This window comes from Ciconia boyciana, chromosome 7, assembly GCF_034638445.1.
Source record: "Ciconia boyciana chromosome 7, ASM3463844v1, whole genome shotgun sequence".
Taxonomy (NCBI): Eukaryota; Metazoa; Chordata; class Aves; order Ciconiiformes; family Ciconiidae; genus Ciconia; species Ciconia boyciana.
In genome coordinates this window covers 46,736,501-46,756,029 of record NC_132940.1, presented here as the reverse complement: position 1 = coordinate 46,756,029, position 19,529 = coordinate 46,736,501, and the positions used below count along the sequence as shown (strand labels likewise).

General features: G+C 45.3%; 1 protein-coding gene across 1 annotated transcript in view; it reads left to right on the top strand.

The window, feature by feature from the left end:
- The window catches only part of PAX3 (paired box 3), an 83,630-nt gene that overhangs the window by 4,868 nt on the left and 59,233 nt on the right, over positions 1-19,529 (top strand). Inside the window, exons 4-5 of the mRNA XM_072867277.1 lie at positions 821-950; positions 1,629-1,763. Of these exons, the coding sequence (XP_072723378.1) occupies positions 821-950; positions 1,629-1,763 (265 nt within the window). The remainder of the gene's footprint in view (positions 1-820; positions 951-1,628; positions 1,764-19,529) is intronic.

Sequence of the window (19,529 nt, the reverse complement as noted above, 5' to 3'; positions counted from 1 at the left end):
GAGCTGCGCGTACTTATAGCTACACCGCTAAAAAGTTTGCGCTCACAATAACGCAGACAAATATGGATTCTTGTCTCAAGATTAGCCGCCTCCTCCTCCTCTAGTTTTTTATTCCCACAAAAGCGAAGTAAAGTCTTGAGTTTCTGTTGAAAGTTGCTGCTAGATTTTTTTCCCCTTTTGTTGCTTCTAAAGTAGCAACGCCTGAACTTTCCCTTTCGGTGTTAGGACTAGGGATATTTTTTTATAAGCGTGCTACCCGAAGGAAAGGCTGTTCCCAGCCGGGAGACCTTTGTTTTGTTTGCATTCGGCTTTATTTTAAAATCACGAGGCCATCGAAGAAACCTCTCGGTACGCGGACCTCTCGGCGTTTTCATTACGCCACTTTTTCTTGGCGCTGCGAACTTTGTTCAGCTGAAACTTTCCTGACTTGGAGCTTCGCTGAGGCGGAGTCCTCCTCTAACCCCGACCCAGAATTTCCCCGGGTTTTTCTCTCGGCCGCACGGCAGCCGGTGCTGCCTAATTCGGGGTTTTCCTCGCCGAGGGCTCGATCCCCCTTCCCGTGTAACCCCGGAGGATTTCCTGGGAAGTTTCGTTTAATTCGGGTCCCATGCGGGCCCGTTGTTACCTACTATATCCCCTCTGATTTTAACCTGCCCGTCCTCGGGGAGTTTTATAAGGGTGTCTAAGCGGGGCCGGTGCCGGCTCTCGCTGGCGGCGGGGCGGCTCCGGCCGCACCGGGGGTCCCGGCAGCGGCAGCCCGGGCTCCCGCGGCCGCGCCCGGCCCTGCAGACTGTGCCCGCTCGCCTTGTCTTTACTGAAGCAGGTGACGACGCCGGATGTTGAGAAGAAAATCGAGGAATACAAGCGGGAGAACGCGGGCATGTTCAGCTGGGAGATCCGGGACAAGCTGCTGAAGGACGGGGTGTGTGACCGCAACACGGTGCCGTCAGGTACGGGGCGCCGCCCGGGCAGCGGGGGGCTCGGACCCGTCCCGGAGGGCCGGGGCCGGGGGCGGTGCGGGGAGGGCAGCGCGATATCCGGGGCGAGCGCCGTGCCCGGCGGGAGCGGAGCCGCGGGCCGGGCGGGTGCCCACGGAGCGGTCGGCGTTAGCGCGCTGGTACCGGCAGACGCGTCCCGGGAAGATTCCTGCGCTCGGCGGGGCTGTTTGCAATTAAATCGCAACTGCACCCCTCTCCCCTCCTCCTCCCCCCGCTTCTCCGCCGGGCCGCTGCCGCGGGACGGCTCGGGGCTTGCCGGAGACCTGGAGCTGGGAAGCGGGAGACGGGGAGCCGCTCCCTGTGGCGGTGGGTTGTTGGAGGGGGGGGGCACACGGAGCCGGGGTGGTATTTGTGCGGGTGTCCGTGGGCTTTTCTCGTCACCCATTGCCCGGGCTCGGGGAAAAAAAAATACTTGCGGGGCCGCTGTTTCGGAGCGGGGTGCGGGACGGTGCCCCGGGAAAAGCCCCGCGGGGAGGGGAGCGGGCGGCCGCCCTCCTGAAGGCCCCGACTGGCAGCGGCCGAGGGGGGACGCGGGGCAAAGGCGCCGATGCGGGGCTCGGCTTCCCGGCCCGGGCGCCGCAGGGGGCTGCTGGGGACGAGCCCGGTCACAGCTCTGCGCTTCCCCCGAAGTGAGCTCCATCAGCCGCATCCTGCGGAGCAAGTTTGGGAAAGGCGAGGAAGAGGAGGGCGAGCTGGAAAGGAAGGAGGTGGAGGAAAGCGACAAGAAGGCCAAGCACAGCATTGACGGCATCCTCAGCGAAAGAGGTAAAGTCCCATTTCTCCCGTGCTGGCCCGGGGTGCTGGTGGGTATCGCTCCCCTTCTCCCAGAGGTCGTCCTGGGGCCAGCGCAGCAGGAGGTGTAGGGCAAGGAGCTTGCCCCGACGGGGCGGCTGCCGCGTCCCATCCTGTCCCGTCCGTCGTCCCCCCCCCGGTACGCCCCTGCAGTGTGCGGGAGAGGCACGGAGGTGGGGGCAAAGATGGGCCACTAGTTTGGCTTTCAATAAGCAGGGACGGGGCCAGGGAACAGGGAGGGCTGGAGCCGGCAGCGGAGCCCCCGGCATGGCTGCGCAGGGGCGGCTTTGCCAGCCCAAGCCGAGCAAAAGGCCGCAGCTGCACAGAAGGGGCGGTTGTAGCCAAAGGCTGCGGGGCCTCGAGCCTCTGCAGCCGTGGGCAGGGCAGGGAGCCGCATGTTTCGTTTCTTCTCCTCTTAAAACTGCCGGGAAAAGCTTGTGCTGGTGGTTGGTCAGGGGCTGTGAGGCGGTTGCGGCCTGAGCAAGGCGGAGGCGAAGGGCTGCTCCGGGGGGCGGCCGCTGCCCCCGCTGCCGTTGTGCCCAGCTCCCCGGCTGGGCTGGGGTGGAGGGGCAGGCGAGGGCCCGGTTGGGCGGCCTGTGCAGGGAAGTGGCTGCCCAGCACATGCACAGGCACTGGTGAAGGCGAGACAAAAGTACCAAATGAGCTGGTCAAACATTTGTACAACTTTTCCAGCTTTTACAAAGAAGGCCTTCTATACACAATCTACACTTGGAGATGAACTTGGAAAACAAAGAGGGGGGAGTCCATTGAAACTCACACTTTGGCTTTGCACAGACAAAGCTTCAGCTAGCAGCAGCTTGATGTGAACAAAAGAAGGCAACCTTTTTATAATTCAAGGAGAAAAGAAGAGAAAACAGCCCCACAAAAGGCCGAGAAAAGACATTATGGGCTTGCAATGAGGGATGAATTATTCAATGAGCCCCTAATAGCTGATGCTCCACGCAGTTTTATGGACTCTCCACCGTGGAAACAGTAGCTGTTTTTCCCTGGAAAATGTTTCTAGCATTTCTAGATATTTAGAGTTGCTGAGCGCCATTCAAGAAGGACAACTGAAACCCGTTCTTTAAAACTAGGATATCTCCTTGTTGTGTAGGAACAAACCCTAAGACGCTTCCAAAACTTAGTTTTCAACTCTGTTCCTAAAGCTTTCAGGGAAACCTCATCTTCTGTATGTCTGTGTGTACATGGATGTATGTAATACAAACATGCAGAAGATGCTAACGAAGTAATAGATTAAGGCGAGAAGGCGCAGTTTGATTGCACAGTCTAGCTGCCCCTGTACGATGGGCCACAGTTTCCCCCAGAACCTCCTGCAACAGAGAATTGTTCTGAGGGGGACATGTACCAAGGGAAAAATAGCTAAATTCAGTGCCCTAGTTGTTTTAAAATATCTAGCTTTTCTGCCTTCCTGAATTCCTCAACAGAGATTAAAAACAGAAGATAGGAAGCCTTGATAATATCCCTGCTTTATGGAACAAAAAGTAATTAATAGAGACAGCAAGAGAAAAAATGTTGTCAATATAACCAACCCTTTTGAAATACTCTTCCTGTTCTTTGACTCTCTGCTCTTTAAAGTGGGGCTCCTGATCTACTGTAAATCAGTGTCTGGGCATCTGGCTGCTGCCCTCCAGCCCAGGGGAGCCCCAAGACTCTTGCAGGAAAAGCACTGGGGCTGGCAGTGCCACGCTGCAAACGAGGGCTCACTCGTGCCCCCCAGCACGGTCGTACGCGGATGCTGCGTTCTGCCCTCTGACGTACCCTCTCCTTCGCTTTCTGCAACACGAGTGTCCTACTTTGCTTCTTGCAAGTTCAGTCAGTGGCAAAATTCCCCCTGACGAAAGGGGGTAGCGCAGCCCTAGCCTGTCCTTGCGCACGCAGGTTTTTTCTGGATGAACATGGCCGGGCAGTTCTGTGCAAATGGCAGTTTGATAATCCCGTCTGTTCTGTGACAGTGCCTGGGAAGGTCTGGCAGTTGGAGGGAGAGTGTGCTCTTCTTCCCCGCAGCAACGCCTGCTCCCCCTCCCTGACTAGCAAGCTGTTACTTAATCGTACTACTGGAGTGGCCGGGATGCTGCAGTCCGAGAGGGCTGCTGCTCAAGAAAGGATTTGTTACCATACACGTGCCTTATGTATAGCGTGATACTATAGGGACAACACACCGGAGAGCTCATTACAAGAAAAAAACAACCATAAAATAAGTCCACCACTCCTTTCCGTACCTGGCCAACAAAAAAGGTTCTGCTTCAACTCCCGTTGCCAAAGGAGGAGCTTCCATTTCACCCCATCTATAAAAATCATCAGGTCAGATCCTGCTCTCTTACTGGAATAACTGGCAGCGCTCCTGAGGATTTCGAAGCTGCAGGACTGTATTTGCCAGCGCCCACCTGCCTGTGCACAAGGCCTGGTGTGGCAGAGGGTGCCCGCTGATAGCGCGTCTCAGATGCAACCCGCTCTGACGCACGGGTTGCTTGCAGTATGTTGGAAGGTTATCCCACCGAGTGCTCTCCATGGGAGTGCTCTGTGTTACAGGGTGAAAGAAATGCAGTGTTTTGGAGTCCTTTATAGTTTGAGTAATTTTTATAGTTCTGGTCTCAGCAGGGGCTCAAGGTATCCCAGTAGCAGGAGTGTGGGTGCAGAGAGATGCAAGGGAAGGCTTTTTGTTAGGTGAGAAAGCAAGTCCTGGGGCTGAGTGTGGAGAGGGGCATCGCTCTTCTGCTTGGGAGCACTCATCTAGTGCTGGACATTTGCTGATGTTGCCCGAAATCCCCTCCTCAGTGTGGGCATTTGGGTGGCTTGGGGAGAGGCATTTTTTCTGAGGGAAAGGATAACAATTGTTGTAATTTTAATGGTAGCTAATTCCAGATTTGGGATTTGGTGAGTACTTACAGCAGAGTGGGATTAGGGAAAAGAGAAACATGATATTTTTGAAAAATGTGCGACAGAAACAGTATATCATGTGGCTTGGGATTTCTCCCATCACATATATAATGTAGGTAAACTTTCATATGCCCCGCTGTAATTGTGTTTCAGCCTCTGTTCATGGATGCTTAAATCTCTTGCCGGCGTTTACAGATGCCACATGTGCAGCCCGCTTTGCTCTATTTTGGCATTTCTGTCAGTGTCACCCGTTACCCTGATTGTGGATATATATTTAAAGAAAACCTTGATTGTCACAGTGCGTATCAGGAAGCTTATAATTCTATAATAGCATATCTGTATTTCTGCATGCATGATATATTTTTCTTAAAGGCATAAGCCGTAAATAAAGAACATGAAAGAGAAACTTTTGTGCCTTTGTATGGTACATCAGGGCATATTTTTAGCATAACCACTACAGAAGAGGGAGTCGCTTGTACCTTTAGCTGGAGTTATGCGTGGCATGGTTTGCTTACTAATCTGATAACTCCCCGCTTCATAAGATAGCTGTTGTTTTCTGGCAGAAACCGGTGGCTTTCAGCGCTGAAACGATGGGCGTAGAGCTGGTCTTCGGGCCCGCGCGCGGGCTGGGGCTGGGGCTGGGGCCGGGGCCGGGGCCGGGGCCGGGACCCCCCGCCCGGCCTCAAAGGGGGCTCTGTTCCCGGCCGGCGGAATTGGCCCCCGGGCCCTGTCCTGGCGGATCCTCCCCCAGTCATGCGCACCCGTCCAAAAAGGGCCCTACTCATCCCAAGCCTCTACCCTTGGCTGTACTGAGAGCAATTCAGGCTACAGCGGACTAAATTGCCTCCTTTATTTCCTTCTTACTTTCATCTTGGACCAAACCCTTCCCCCCTCTCCCTCCCCTTCCTCTTTTCTTTTTTTCTGTGTGCCTGAGGCTCACATTAATACAATTTCAGCACCACCCCTATTTTTGTGTGTGTATGTGGGGAGTTTGAAGGGGAAAAAAAAAAAAGGACCTTAGCACAAAAGCCCTGCTCAGCAGCTAGAAAGTTCAAGCTGCTGCTGCTTCTCTAGCTGTGTGATGCTTTTCCTGTTTGCGAGTTTTGGGAAACATTTTTGCTTTGTACTGTAATGGAATTAGAGGACAGATGCTGACTGTAAATGGGACACGCGACTACCAGCCCCTAGCTTAAATATTTAGATGCAATGTTACAATTACTGACTTGATGCACCGGCTTTGAAGTGGTGGCACATGATCTAAAGGGTAGCTCGGGCTCGATGGGCTTGCAGATGTTTTGATTAGGGTTGGTCAGTATTGTGCAGCCAGTTATTTTTAGGTTGTTAAACCAATAAAGGCAGTTTATTAAGGGACAGGATTAACATGCAGGCACCAGATATCATCCCATTCATTTCTGCATCACAGACTGTCGGGTTAGCGGCCGGAGCATGGGGCAAGGCAGATGCTGAGTTAGATTTTGGATGTGATTTTCTGATGCAGGGTGTGTTGTGATTTTGCTCCAGCGTCCCTGTCCCAGGGCGCAGCGGTAAGAGGACTTACTTGTCATGTGAAATACTGTGGTGTCTTACAGCTGAGAAGCACAATGTGTTCCCTCGCTCAATGTTCCCAGTAAAGATTCACTTATTGAATGAAACGTGATGACTGTGGCTGCAGGCAATTATCATCTTGAGTCTGGAATTTCATACAGTACTTTACATATTTGGTCCCTAGCAGGTCTTAAAAATCAGCTCATGTAACTTGAACAGAATTTCATTTCTGAGGCTCTCAGAGCTGACAAGAAAATAGTGCTTAATTAAGGAAAAACTCCCTTGTGGCTCCAGGATTTGGCTGGAGGCAGATAGTAGTAACAGTATTTTCTGTCTGTCTTTTTCCCTTTCTTTCCTCATATCTCAGTAGTGTGTGAGGCCAGTCCTGGATAGAAAAGCCGGATGCTGCACAAGTGCAAATCGAAATAGGTGATGAAGTCTCTTTTACCTGGACTGTAGCTCCAAGCTTTGTTTCTTCTGCCTGACCTGTTGTTGCTGTGGGGCTCTGGGCCAGGCTCCCACTTCCAAATTATTATTCTGAGCTAAAAATAATAACTGATGACCTCAGTGATCAATAACTCACCAACAAGCAAGAGCGTGATGCCCCAGCATGCCGAGCATTTTCAGAAAGGTGCTAAATGTTTGTGTTTTGAGTGACTTCAGAGCAGAGTTTGCTGCTCCAGAGTTGCCAGGAGCAGCCCGTGCCCTCCTGTCTTGAGGGCGAGCTGGGGGACTTTGAGGAGAGCACTCATTAGCAGACTAACTGCAGGCTAATCGCCGTACAGAAGCACTAGTAATACTTCCAGCAGTGGGAAGAAAGTGTGTTACTCAGTCTGGCAGCAGCTCTCTGAACTAATATATAGATACATCATATCCCTTCCTTGAAATCATGATTTCATTAACGGGTTTGCATGTTTCACCATGCTAGGAAGACTTTCCTTACCTTAAAAAGAATCAGCACCTATTCAAACAGAACCTGTGTGGACATCCTTTCCAGTTCTTCTAAGTGCATGCATCTAGAGCAAAGGCAAATGTTATTTAGCAAATATCAGGATTCAGGATTGCTTCACACACAGCAGGTGATTTACTTGAATTTGTACCCAAGTTTGTGTCTGATCTGGTTGCTCTGAGAGTCTTAATAATCGATTAGACTTACACAGTGTCATTCTGGAAAGGTTGAGGCAAGAAACACGGTCAGTCGACTTTGGTGTGGCTAGGACTTGCTCTGAAAATGTGATTTTTATCTTTGGCTTTCTGGATTCTCCTACCCTTGCAAAATCCTTGACGTCAGTAGAAATTTACCACGGTAGGGATCAGGCTCTTCTTGAAACCAGCTCTGTAATGTGCTGAGCAACTGCAGCTCTGGGGGAAATCCTCAGGTTTAGGTTTACTGGATCGGGTATCAGACCTCCAGTTCTGCAAACGCTATCATATGCGGGTAATGGCGAGGAGTCCCACTCAAAGGGCCTATTCATGTGTGTAAAGTTACTCACGTGGGTTGGGGCAGGCAGGAATGGGGCCCAAATTTGTTCTATTCTGTTAACAGAAAGTACCCACTAAACAAGAGCGTGACTCTAATCCTAAGTGAAGGTCTCTGGCAAAACTCTCATGGAGGGCAAGGATCTCTCTATCTGTGTTTACACAAAGGTAGCGATGGTATCAGCAGACAGACAGAGATTTTAATTAGATTTAAAAAAATTAGAAATTAATGCTGAAAGTAAAAGTTGATGCAGATGAAATCCTTAAAACAGATTATTTTCCGGTTCTGATTTCGAATAGTGATTCTCTGTTGTATTGGTCAAAGATGACGCTTTTATCTAACGCTTACTCAGGGAAGGTTTAGTTTAGTATTAGGTTTACTTATTGATAAGGGTTGGAACAGGGTTTAGAAGAGGGAAGCCAATAAAGTTGATAGTGATAAATTATCACGAGTCCCCAGGGCTGTGTAATAAAACTGCATTGGGAAATGAAGCAGAACTACAAAGTGCTCTCTGGTTAATTCAAGAAGAAATTGAGTGAAACGCAAAGCAATAAATCAGAGCAAGCCAGTCAATGTGAATTTCTCCATGTAAATGTCACTTTAAATCCTACGTAACAAACACATGTGGCTAGAGAAAGAACAAAATGTATAGATAAAAATGCAGGATACTTCCAAGTGTTCCCCAAACACTGAGCTCTCTGGCTAATAAAAATGATGTACAGTAACATAATTCACCGCAAGACCTTGTTTAGTGTAGTGTGAGCGCAGCATTTTACTTTACTTGCCCTGGAGTACTCCTGCCCCATGCTGTTAAACTAATTCAGCTTAAATCACTCTGCCTAGAAAAAAAAAAGTGAAGCGTAATGAAATTAAAACTCACTGAGGACACATTAGAGTTAAAGTGTGGCATGCGCCGAGATTATTTAGTTAGTGGAATTTGATGTAATTGTTGACAGGTCATTTATTCATCCTAGTAAATAAAGATTCACGAACTATTAAGTATGTGCATATATAACTAGTAGGACAGTAAAAGGCAATTAAGCAGTCAGTTTAATGTCTTATCTTGCTGGTTGCCCTACAGTTGTTTTACAACTAGGAATTAAAATTTGAAAAGGAAGTTTTCAGTGTCCCTGGCCAAATATTGATTAAGTAGTTGTTTGCTGATGCCATTGTGGCACATAAAAAGGCCAGTAGTTCTGCCCCTTGTTGTTCATCTTCCATTGTTGCTGATTCTTAACCTCGGAGATCAAAGGAGGATCATTTCAGTTTATCTGTCTTGGAAAATCCTTCTTTGCTCCTAAACCCATATGGATTAATGGCCAAATTGTCTTTAATGAGATGTGAAATTTGAATGGAATCCTTATTTTGCATGGTCTGTTGGATATATGCACTGTACGCTCTTATGGTTTTGTGGGGGATTTTTGTTTAGCATTATTGGATTTGGTTTTGTTTGAATTGTTTTTAGTATACAAGGCATTGACATTTTACTATTACAACAGGTAAAATATGTGGTATTTTGCTGAATTTTAATGAAACTAATTTTATTGAGTGTAATCTTTTTGATGAGTGTAGTCTAAAGAAAAAAAAAAAGTTGGTTTCTTATACCAAGTCACATAGGAGATAAATGGTCCGGGGCTGCCACTAAAAGAAAGGGAGTTTGAGAAGTCAGGCAGTTCTCCAGATTGGGCTCTCAGTATAAAGGGAACGCAAACAAGGTTGCAGCATTTCTCTCTGCGTTTCCTTCAGTTTTGGTTGCGTAGACCTCACTTGCATTGGCGAGTATAATGTACTGCCCCTCCGCAAGAAAGGGGGGAAAGTCGGATCAGCCAGGCTGTGCTGCAAAGCAAGTAAGAGTCCTTGAGAATAATCGGTTCCTTGTTGCATTACAGAAAGCTGTACTTATTTCAGAGATAGTAAAATATATTCCACCACATCCTCAGTAGAAGAGGCTGTGCAATCTGGATGTGTTATGTTGGCTTGTAATTATGATATGGAGTTTCATCTGAATTGTAGGGTATGTGAGCATTAGATCCAGGTCCTGCTGCTTCCACTGGCATATCTGGATGCAGAAATTTAGCCTCACAAACAATAGTAAGAAGCCTGGTAAAGCCGGAGAGCCTCTCCTGGTGTCACATTGATTTTTATGTGGGTGAGCCTCCTCTGCTGTAGTGACAAACAACAGAGTAAAGGGCTAAACCAGAATTTTTTTAATCAGCATTTTCTCATTCCCTTTCTTAAATACACTCTGTTTTCATTTTGCCTGGTTATCTCGGAATAAAATATCAGCCTGTGCATACTTTACAGGTACTCAGCTACTTTAGGAAACATTTTGCCTCAGAGTAACAGCTAAAATTCTTTGAAAGCATTTTAGGTACAATTTTCCTTGAAGTCCATGAACTCAACTTGGTCGTTTCCATGGAGAGCTGCGGTGAGGACAGTGATATACATTCTACCTTTTAATTTTTTTTTTTATGGATATTTGCCTGGATGTAGACTTTCTGCCAAACATGACCAATGTTTATATCATGCACCAGTCCATATAAGGACCTGTCTTAAGGCTTTTTGTATTTATGATATGCCTCATGTTGGATGTCTGATCCAAAAATGACTATGTAGTAATTTCTTTATCAGATATAATGTCACATAGATCACTGTGGTTTGAATTGTATGAGGAATAAACTGTCTGCAGTTGACATTTCTGCAAGCAGACAGCTTATTCAGCCCCTGTCAAATCTTATTCACCTTATTTAAATGACTCGGACTGTTCATGCCAATATAATCAGGATCTGTTCTGTATACCAGCCCAGAAAAGCAATAACTGCAGTTATTTTGGCTAAATTACTCTTCTTTGTTAAAAATGTAACCAATGTATAATCCATATACCCCCCTATGAGGCAGTAGCACCAACATACTCAGTGTAACCAAATTGGACTTAAAACTGCTTTCCATCTCTACATCTTTAACGGGCTCAGGGGAAGGTGGAGATGAATATAGACAGGTTTTATAGAAACCAGGCTAACGGGGTAGCAGGGAATGCTTCCACAGAAAATCCCTTTTTACTGAAGATGATGTGGCAGGACTTCCTTCTCATTTTGACCTAAGGGCTGGCTGTTTGATCAGGTGTAAAGTGCTGAAGAGTTGGAGCATGAACTGGGGGTAAGAGTGGCCTAATGAGGACTCTGACACCCACCCAGCCCCTCCAGTCAGACTGCGGTGAGAAAAAACCTGCACAGAACTAGCTGGAAGTCAGGTTTGCACTGGTTTCATGAACAGCAAAATAAAGTGTTTTCAGAAAGGAGGTGTTTTGACAGAAAAAAGGGAAGTGGCAAATGTTTAGCTAAAGAAATGTGAAAATGGAAGGTGAAATATGCTATTTTCCCATTTTCAGGATGAAATGCTGCAGAGTATGGATTTTGGGGAAAAAAAAAATAATTCAGGAAATCTGTTTACCAAGGTATAAAGCAAGATTCACTCCACTGCAGCTGGTGGACTGGCGCTGGTGCGTGAGCAAACGCTGAATTAGATCATGAGTATTTGCATGCAAGAAGGAATAGTTTCAAATAACTACCATCCTGCAAATTTAACTCACCCACTTCTAATAGTTTCACCAAAGCCAGAAAAGTTATCTGACTAAGAACTGTTTACACAAGGAGTGATGTTTTAAGTGAGTCGTCATCAAACCTTTATGGTGCAGTATTTTGGAGGGAGGGAGGTCTACAAACTTTTCTGTACCTTTTTCTTTAAATTTTTAGTACATGCGGTGCAGAGAAAGCCATTGTATGTTCTAACCTCTCTTGCTGCCTATGGTAGCTATTACGTGTATGGTGTATAGCTTAACTGTGTTCTTTGCCGCTGTCTGGAACTGGAAAACAGTAGAAGAAAATATTTAGGAATCTATTTAGAAGATCATACAATAGGTGTTGCAGTTAGGAAAAAGCCCTGTGGGTTCATCCCCAGTTTAGCACAGTTGATTGGACCTGCTCCCTTTTAAATCAACAGGATCAAGCAAAAATGCTCAAGTATTTGGCAGCTATACAGAAAATCACACAAATGCCTGTTGCTTTAGCACCCACGATTTGTTTTCCAACAAATACACTGTTACCTTTTGAACAGCCCTTGAAACTAACTGCTTGTCCACCTCTCCTGAACAGCCAGGAGACTGGCATAAACTGTGTGTTGTGTGCACGGGGCAGGCGATTTGGGCCAGCCTGCGCTGAGCTGCTGCCCAGTGGGGACTCCAGCAGCGGAAAGTATTGCAGGCTCTCGGGACACTCACCTCTCCTGGTGGAAATGTAAAATGGCTGCATACAGCAGACATTTTGTTTATCTTTTTATTATTTCCTTCTCCTTCTACGTTTAAAAAGTTTCTTGAGACCAAATTGTATGTCATTTACATCTGAACAATCCCCTGCTCTCATCAAGGGCTATGGAGGTTACTTAGGGCTGAATTTGGCCATGGTATGAAAGTTTAATTACATTTTAGATTTGAGGGAACTCATTCGCTTTCTCAGACTTAGCAAGACTTTATAGCACTAAACATCTATTTTTGTTGATACATAAGAGATCTGACGCGGCAAGTAAGCGTATTAAAATAAAGTGTTACAAGCGGAGCAAATTAAAAAGAGATGTTTTAGAGAACTGCACTTAAAAATTTTCTAACACATGATTTAGCAGGGCAAAAAAAAAAGGCAAACAAAACCCCTGGCCCTCTGCTGTGAGAAGCTCTGTAACCAATCTGCTCCATCAGTCCCGGCAGGACGGGAGGCAGAGTGCTGCTTGCTCGGTTTGATTTCTGGCTCCTCCCTGGCTGAAGGATATCACAAGGGGAGGCACGCTCTGTCCTCCTAAACTGCATTCCTCCCCGCAACCTCTGATCCTAATCAACACAGCAAATGAAATTTTGGGAAAGAAATCAGGAGCTCTAATTGGAACAGTCGTCAAACCCTACGCTATGATAGCCATAAAGAGGATTTTTCTCCAGACCTTAGGGGTCACTTGGCCAAGGGAAGAACTTAAGCCAGGATTCAAAGCTACTGTACTTCTGCATTGGCAGTTGAAAAGATGGAGTGATGATTGATGGCGTAAATATTTCTCTTAATCTGACATTAGGAACAGACTTGTCAGACCTGGAAGAGTACATCAGAGACAAAAATTTAGAATGAGTGTTAAAAGAATCCTAAATACATCTAGTATCTGAATCCAGATAATGGTAGTTATAAATAAAAAATAAAACATCCTAGAAAAGTCCTATAAGGGGGAAAAAAAGATCCTCCAGGTGATCAAAGAGTGGATCAGGGACTCATCTGTTTTGATTTGTTTTAACCCCAATTTTGGGCCTTATCATGCAGAAGTCACTCTGTTAAAGAAATAGGCCACTTGGCACTTATTTTGTGGCCACTGGCTAGTACTGGGAGGGCATGCAGAATCACGGGTTTCCCAGGACGGCAAAGGGGGAACTCCTTTGGATGCACTTTGTTTTCTTGCTATGTTACTCTTCCTGTTTTAGCCTCAGGGGTTTTGAGGAGCGGTGTGCCCTTCGGGCGCCTTGGACCAGTTTTGCGGGTCGGATCCTTTGGTTAAAAGACCCATTGTGCTTCTCTGAGGGCAAGTTCACCACAGCGAGGAGAGCCCTGCAGGGATTCAGGGCTGGGTGCAGTTCAGGGGTGGCTCCTGCTGGTGCTACCCTTTTTCCAACCCAGGGAGCTCCTTGCTCTGCCTCTGCCCTTTTCTTCTGGGAGACTTGTAAGTGCTTTTAATTATTTCTTTAATGTGAAGTTCAAAGCTTCCACAGGACTGTTGTGTTCTCTAGGTGGAGATGTTGTTGTCGCAAGTTGTGCTTTGTAGGTGGTGTTTTGCACTTGGAGAAGTTCAGCTCTTTGAGTAGATGCCTTAGGTCCCAATGACTGGGGCTAAATGGCTTCCCCCCACTTCCACAGCTGGTGCTGGTTTGCTGCTGAAGTTCCCACAGCTGTGGGAAAGGGGCTGCCAAAGGCATCTTTCCATAGGCTTTAACAGTCTTCTGACAGGGCTGTGGTGAGTGTGGTTCTGCATCTTTGGGGAGGGACAAGGGAGCTTTTTTAATACCTTTTTGAGTAGGAAAGAGTGATCTTGGTGACTAATGTGCTTATAAGTAAGTGATACCCCTAAATACAAACCAACAAGAAAAAAGTGGTCATAACAAAATTAGTGCTAGAAGAGTTGGGTTTGGTTTGGAAGAAAACTGGTTCGAGTTGGTGTAATTTGCTTGGTGTTTCTCACAGTGACTTTGTGTTGCCTGTGCCTGGAGCCAGCTGAGATGGGACTGCTCGCTCCCCCTCCCTGGTTTCTGGTCTCTGCCTCTCCTTGCGCATGATGCCCCCGAGCAGGAAGAAGCTGTTGTTTCTTGCTTTCTACACTCTCCTTAATTTTTTTTTTTCCCTCTTGTTGCTGTGTATCCTGGCAGCGTGTGCAGTGGAGAAGGGGCTGGAGTGTAGGAGATCTGTCTTGTATCAGCTGCTCCTGTTTGTTTGGCTAAATTGTCTCTTTGTATCTTTGTGTGTAGTTTTTTGTTAGAAATGGGACCAATGATATTTTCCTTCCTCAACGGTATTTCCAAATGCCTGGGATCCAGAAATAAAAAGTGCTATACAGGTTCAGCTGCCATAGCTCATCTGTCGAAACTGCAAATCCAGATGAAATGATGTTTTAGAACAAATGCTTTGTGGCTAGAAAGGATTGTAAGCTGTCTTTGGAAGGGCAGTTGGGCTTCCAGCCTTTGGGGTTGCAGAGCTGGGGAACACTAGGTTGTTTGTAGAGGGGCCAGTGAGTGCCCTCTGGTCGAGTGGCCCATGGTGTGGAGCACTTCTTAACAGAACAGAGTAATGCTGCAACCCCTGGCTCAGAGCAGCAGGTGAGTGCGTTTTGATGAAGTAGATCAAGACTCAGCATTTTTATTTCTAATACTTTTATTACTATTGTTTACAGCAAAAGCAGATCAATAACTAGAATGGTCTGGGATTAACTTCATGAATTCGGAGGTGTTGCCTCAATGTAAATTGAGGCTCTGAGCCACAATGTGTTTACTGGAGTACAGCAATTAATGATACATACTTTTCACTGTTTTTGCTGGATTTCCCATGAATAGCCTGCAATTTTCTCAAATATGTGGTGTGGAAAATCTATTCAATAATATATGCAAATAATCTTTAGTTCTAAGCAAATATTCGATGCTTGAAGTTTATGTGGTTGTGACTGGGCATGCAGGTCTTGGGACTGTTTTCTAGAACTGGGTGTTGCTGTTGCATTCACTAAGAAGGTATCACAACTTCTGAATAGCTGCTTAAAACATTTTATTTATTTTTAAATTGGATTTTTTTTTTACTAATGTACTTGTTAAATATGAACTAAGCAGAAAAAGGAGACAAAAATCATGCTTTAAACATTCTTTTGCTGTATATTGCTAGTATTTATAGTTTAAAACCGTAGCTTTCAAAATCTTTATGCAACAGAATGCATTTCTCAGTGGTGGGATTTTGTGTTGCACAGACCGATTAGAGATGAAGTGTTTTGGTTTGTGTTTAAACTTTTTTTTTAAATGAAATCTGTACTTTATTTTATAAACACTTTTCCTGACAGAGAGAAATAGTCGTGACTTGGACATAAAGCTATGAGCCAAAAAAACGAGGAGCCAGTTCCAGTTGATAGACTGGCTTGAACTTCTCAACAGGTCTTAAAAAAGAAAAGAAAAGTTTTTAGATGTGCAACTGCAGTACAACTTGCAGTAAGGCAATAATTGATTTCCAGAGTTGCTGATACAAATAGTTTTAACTGATTTCTAGAGTTTCAAGGAAAATGGCTTTGTTACAGTCAGTTTTCAAACAGTAAAATAGTGGGTTTTGTTTTGTGTGTGGTGTTGTGTTTTGGTTTTTTTTTTAACCCCTCTAATTCTTCTAATTAATTGTGTCAAGCATGTGAGATTTCTCATAAACCTCAAAAAAGCCTATTGAATGTAACAGCAAGACTTGCATTGTCTTTAATGAAATTTGGTCAGACCCTAAACTAAGAGGGTGTTTTTCTCTCTCCTCCCCCGCCCCTTTCCTCCAGGGGGAAAAAGTTTTGGGTTTTTTTGAGGAAACTGGGGAATTCTAGCATTCCTGGGCATGAGAGGAGAATACTGATTAGAATCAGGCAGAGAGCAAGCAGGTGCTGAGCATGTTCATTGCTTAACCCCCTGCCCTGCTCCTGCATCCCCACCCTGACCCAGTGCACAGACCCTGCAAATAGCAGCAAGTTGCCAGATGTTGGAGATGTTTTCAGGGAGAGTGATTATTCACCAGGTCTTGTCTAAAACCAGGGAGTTCCTACAATGGTTGTATTTCATGTTTAAAGCTGGGCTGGATAAGCCACTGGAGACTATGCTGGGGAAAAATACTGTATTTCTGAGGATGAGAACTGGCTGTTCCGTTGCTAACTGCTGTGTGGCTGTGGTATCAATTTGCAAAAGTAATACAAAAAACTAACAAGCAGAGTAGATTGCCTGAGGGGAAAAAGCTGTCTATTTTTTTTTTAATGAACAAAAAAGATTTTATGGCTTAGAAACAGTACACCCTAAAGAGAGGTGTGTTTAAAAGTTAGACTCGAAAGCTTTTGTCTGAAGAATAATACGCTTGGTGTAAAGAGTGGCACAATGGAAGTCTTTTCTTCTAGTTATGTATGGGCGAGCATCAGTCAGCCAAGGAAGAACTTCAAAGGCCAAAGTGAAAACTTGCTGGGCTCTTTCTTTCCTGACAGGTTTTTCTTGAGGTAAGATGGGGAGAGCTGTCTATGCTGGGAACTGGCTCCCTCCTCCTGTAGCAGAGGAGGCAATAGATCATGTGCAAACCGAGGTACCAAGCCTGAACTATCTCTGGCTCCAGTTGATGTGTCTTTTTGGAAGCTACTAAACTATCCCATCACATGAGTCTTCTATTGCTTATTCATAGAGAGGTCTCAAATTCCTCTTCTGCCTTGCTGGGAAGGCACCATGCCAGACAGAAGGGGAAGCTGTTTTCTAAACATGTTCCTAGGGAAGATGATCTATTTCTCTGCCTCCAGAAAGTACTCATTATTCATACACTGTAAATTGCCTTTAAGGTGGGAAAATAGCCCCAATGTGTTTTAATACAAGTAGGCCAAGGATATAACTGCTGTGCATTAAATCAGCCACTGAACTTCATGTCTGCCATGTAAATAACATCCAGAGAAAGGTCTTCAACATGACCTTACATCATCATTTCAGTTTGTGAATTTTGAAAGCTTTTTTTACCTAGGAATTTATTTACATGATGTTAAATGCAGCAGTCATTTACTTAGGTTAAAAATGGATTTAAGCAGCAATTTAGTGTTACCTGCAAGGCTGTGTTCTGGAGGCATGCAAAAAAAAAATGTACTGCTACTTTAGCGGACTGCGTGTCACATCAATCTGTTAAAGGCGGGGGCAGAACAGGGAAACCAGAGGATGTCTAATGGAGAAAGCAGCTCTTCTGTGTTCCCAAGACTGCAAAGCAGAGCGGTCCATACCACAAGCCTAAAGTACAGTTGAGCTACGCTGACTCTCCTGTTGATGCATGCAAGGCTAGTCACTTTATAGGGAGTGGGGTAGGGAAAGACAATCACCTTTTGGTACAAAAGAAATATTGCAGCATCTTAGCTCTGATACTTGAGAAATGCTTGTACAGGCAAGAGAGCAACACTTCTGCCAGCCCACATTCACGGGGTGGTACGTGGGCATCAGTGAGTGCGGCTTGTGCCACTGCAGAGCTGGTCATCAAGTAAAGCTGTGGGAGGAGAGCGCCAGGTCACCTTTCTCATGAAGCATGTAGCAATTTATCTGAGCATCAGAGAAGGCTCAGGTATGCTGTTCTCATAATACGTTTTTGGTGCTAGCCTGTATTTGGGCTTTAGTGCTGTGAGAGGAGGCTGGTGGTGGCTATCGGGTGTGCTTGCTCTGTGTTCCCATCCTGATCATCTAGCTGTGCCAGATTTACAATTTGAGTCCCTTTCCATGACAGCCCTCGTTCAGTTAGCTATGCATTTGGTGGGGAAGAAGAACCAGTAATTATGAACGAGCTGGCAGTAATGTGTTTCAGTAACTCTGTTGCATATTGTGTTTGAGTTGATGGCTTCAAGAATGGAAAACAAGACTTTGGGATGACCCGGAAGATCTCTGTTTGCATGCTCCGTCTTTTGGCTCGAGCCTGTCATACATGCTCAGGCATCCTTGGCTTCAGACAGGCTGTTTGAAGGAAACGGTTTCTGTGAGGTTTAGGTTGAAAATAAATTATTTGCCCACAACAGTAGCAGTTGTGGTGATATTTGCTAGGAGTGCATTACATGATTTATCTAGACAGAGTCTATGGGCTGCTTTGAAGCCATCAGTGGAAGGTAACTGAGAAAAGCCGGCTTAGTGTTGATTGGCTTAAATTTGCTATACAAGGGTTTGCACGCCCATTGAAGAAAACTTCTAAGGAAAATTTCTGTAAGTGGAAAAAAGATGGGTGACCACTGCACTGGTGATTTTGGGTGAGTTCAGCTTCATTGCTGAGAGACTTTCAGTTAGCAAAGCAAAGAGATGTTTGTGTTCATCAGGGAGCACAGAACAGATACATGCAATTGTGGAGAAGAGTCATCTGAACGGATGCTATTTTATAAGAAATTTCAAATGCGCAATACTGCAACCTATTCATGTTTTTTCTTTTGGCATAACACAATGCTGTCTAACTCTCTGAAAATCAAGTCTGTGAACAATCAGTTATAATTAATTTTATCTTCCATTTTGGGAAAAGGGTGAAAGAATAAATAGGAATTAGAGCTAGAAATGGGACAGCAGGCTTGGATTTGGTAGAGCGTTGTCAGTGGGATTTTAGCTTTTCAAAAGTAAAGGGAAGAGGAGCATTTTGGATTCTGGTTCTGTTGTGGGCTGACAGCCTCAGACCGTTAGTGGGAATTGGATAATAGTCCTTGTTTTGCATCAGCTGTACAGAGTTTAAAACATATTTGGGAAATGAGAGAATTTGGTTCCCGCTTGCATGGAACATTTTTAGACTCTTGCAATTTGAATATAACATTTTTGACCATGATCATGTCTCTGTATTCTCATCTCCAAAGTACTGATTTTTATAAAATAATAAATAAAATGTCCTTTGACTTCCCTAGTGGAAAAGTACTAGATAAATTCAGGGTATTATTTTTACCCTATTCCTTCTTCTAATTTAAGCCACTGACAATTTGCCAGAGATTGAGATGGGGGAAAGTTGAGGACCGGGAGGGATTCTTATTTTGCTGCCACTTTTCATCAGACGTTCGTCACTCACGGAGTAAGTGCCACAGGCACTTGCAGAATGAGGCTTTACAAGTACCAAAATAGAATAAAAACCTGAAAATTTGTCTGACAAGTTTGTTATGCAAATATTTGGGATGTGTTTGGGCATTTATTTGTGTCCTTGATTGCACAGGGAAGAGAGCTGTGTAAAGAGCTCAGCATCAAGTTCACTACACTTAGATTTATTCACCATCATCTCCGTTTTCCTGTATGTTTCTGTAGCTTCTGTGTATCACTGATTCAAATTTTAGTAAGAGAACAATTTTTATCACCTTTTATATGTTTTGATAGGTTACAAAGAGGAAACCAGAATAATTTGAGATACTGACTTAATCTAATTACTCATGTGAAACAAGAATAATGGAGTGAAGCATTACAAATTTGTACTTCCACGTAGATGTTCCAATAAACTGGCAGGAATTAGTGCTGTAATACAGAATATGTTTTAAGACCAGATTCTGGTCCTGGCATCAAATTT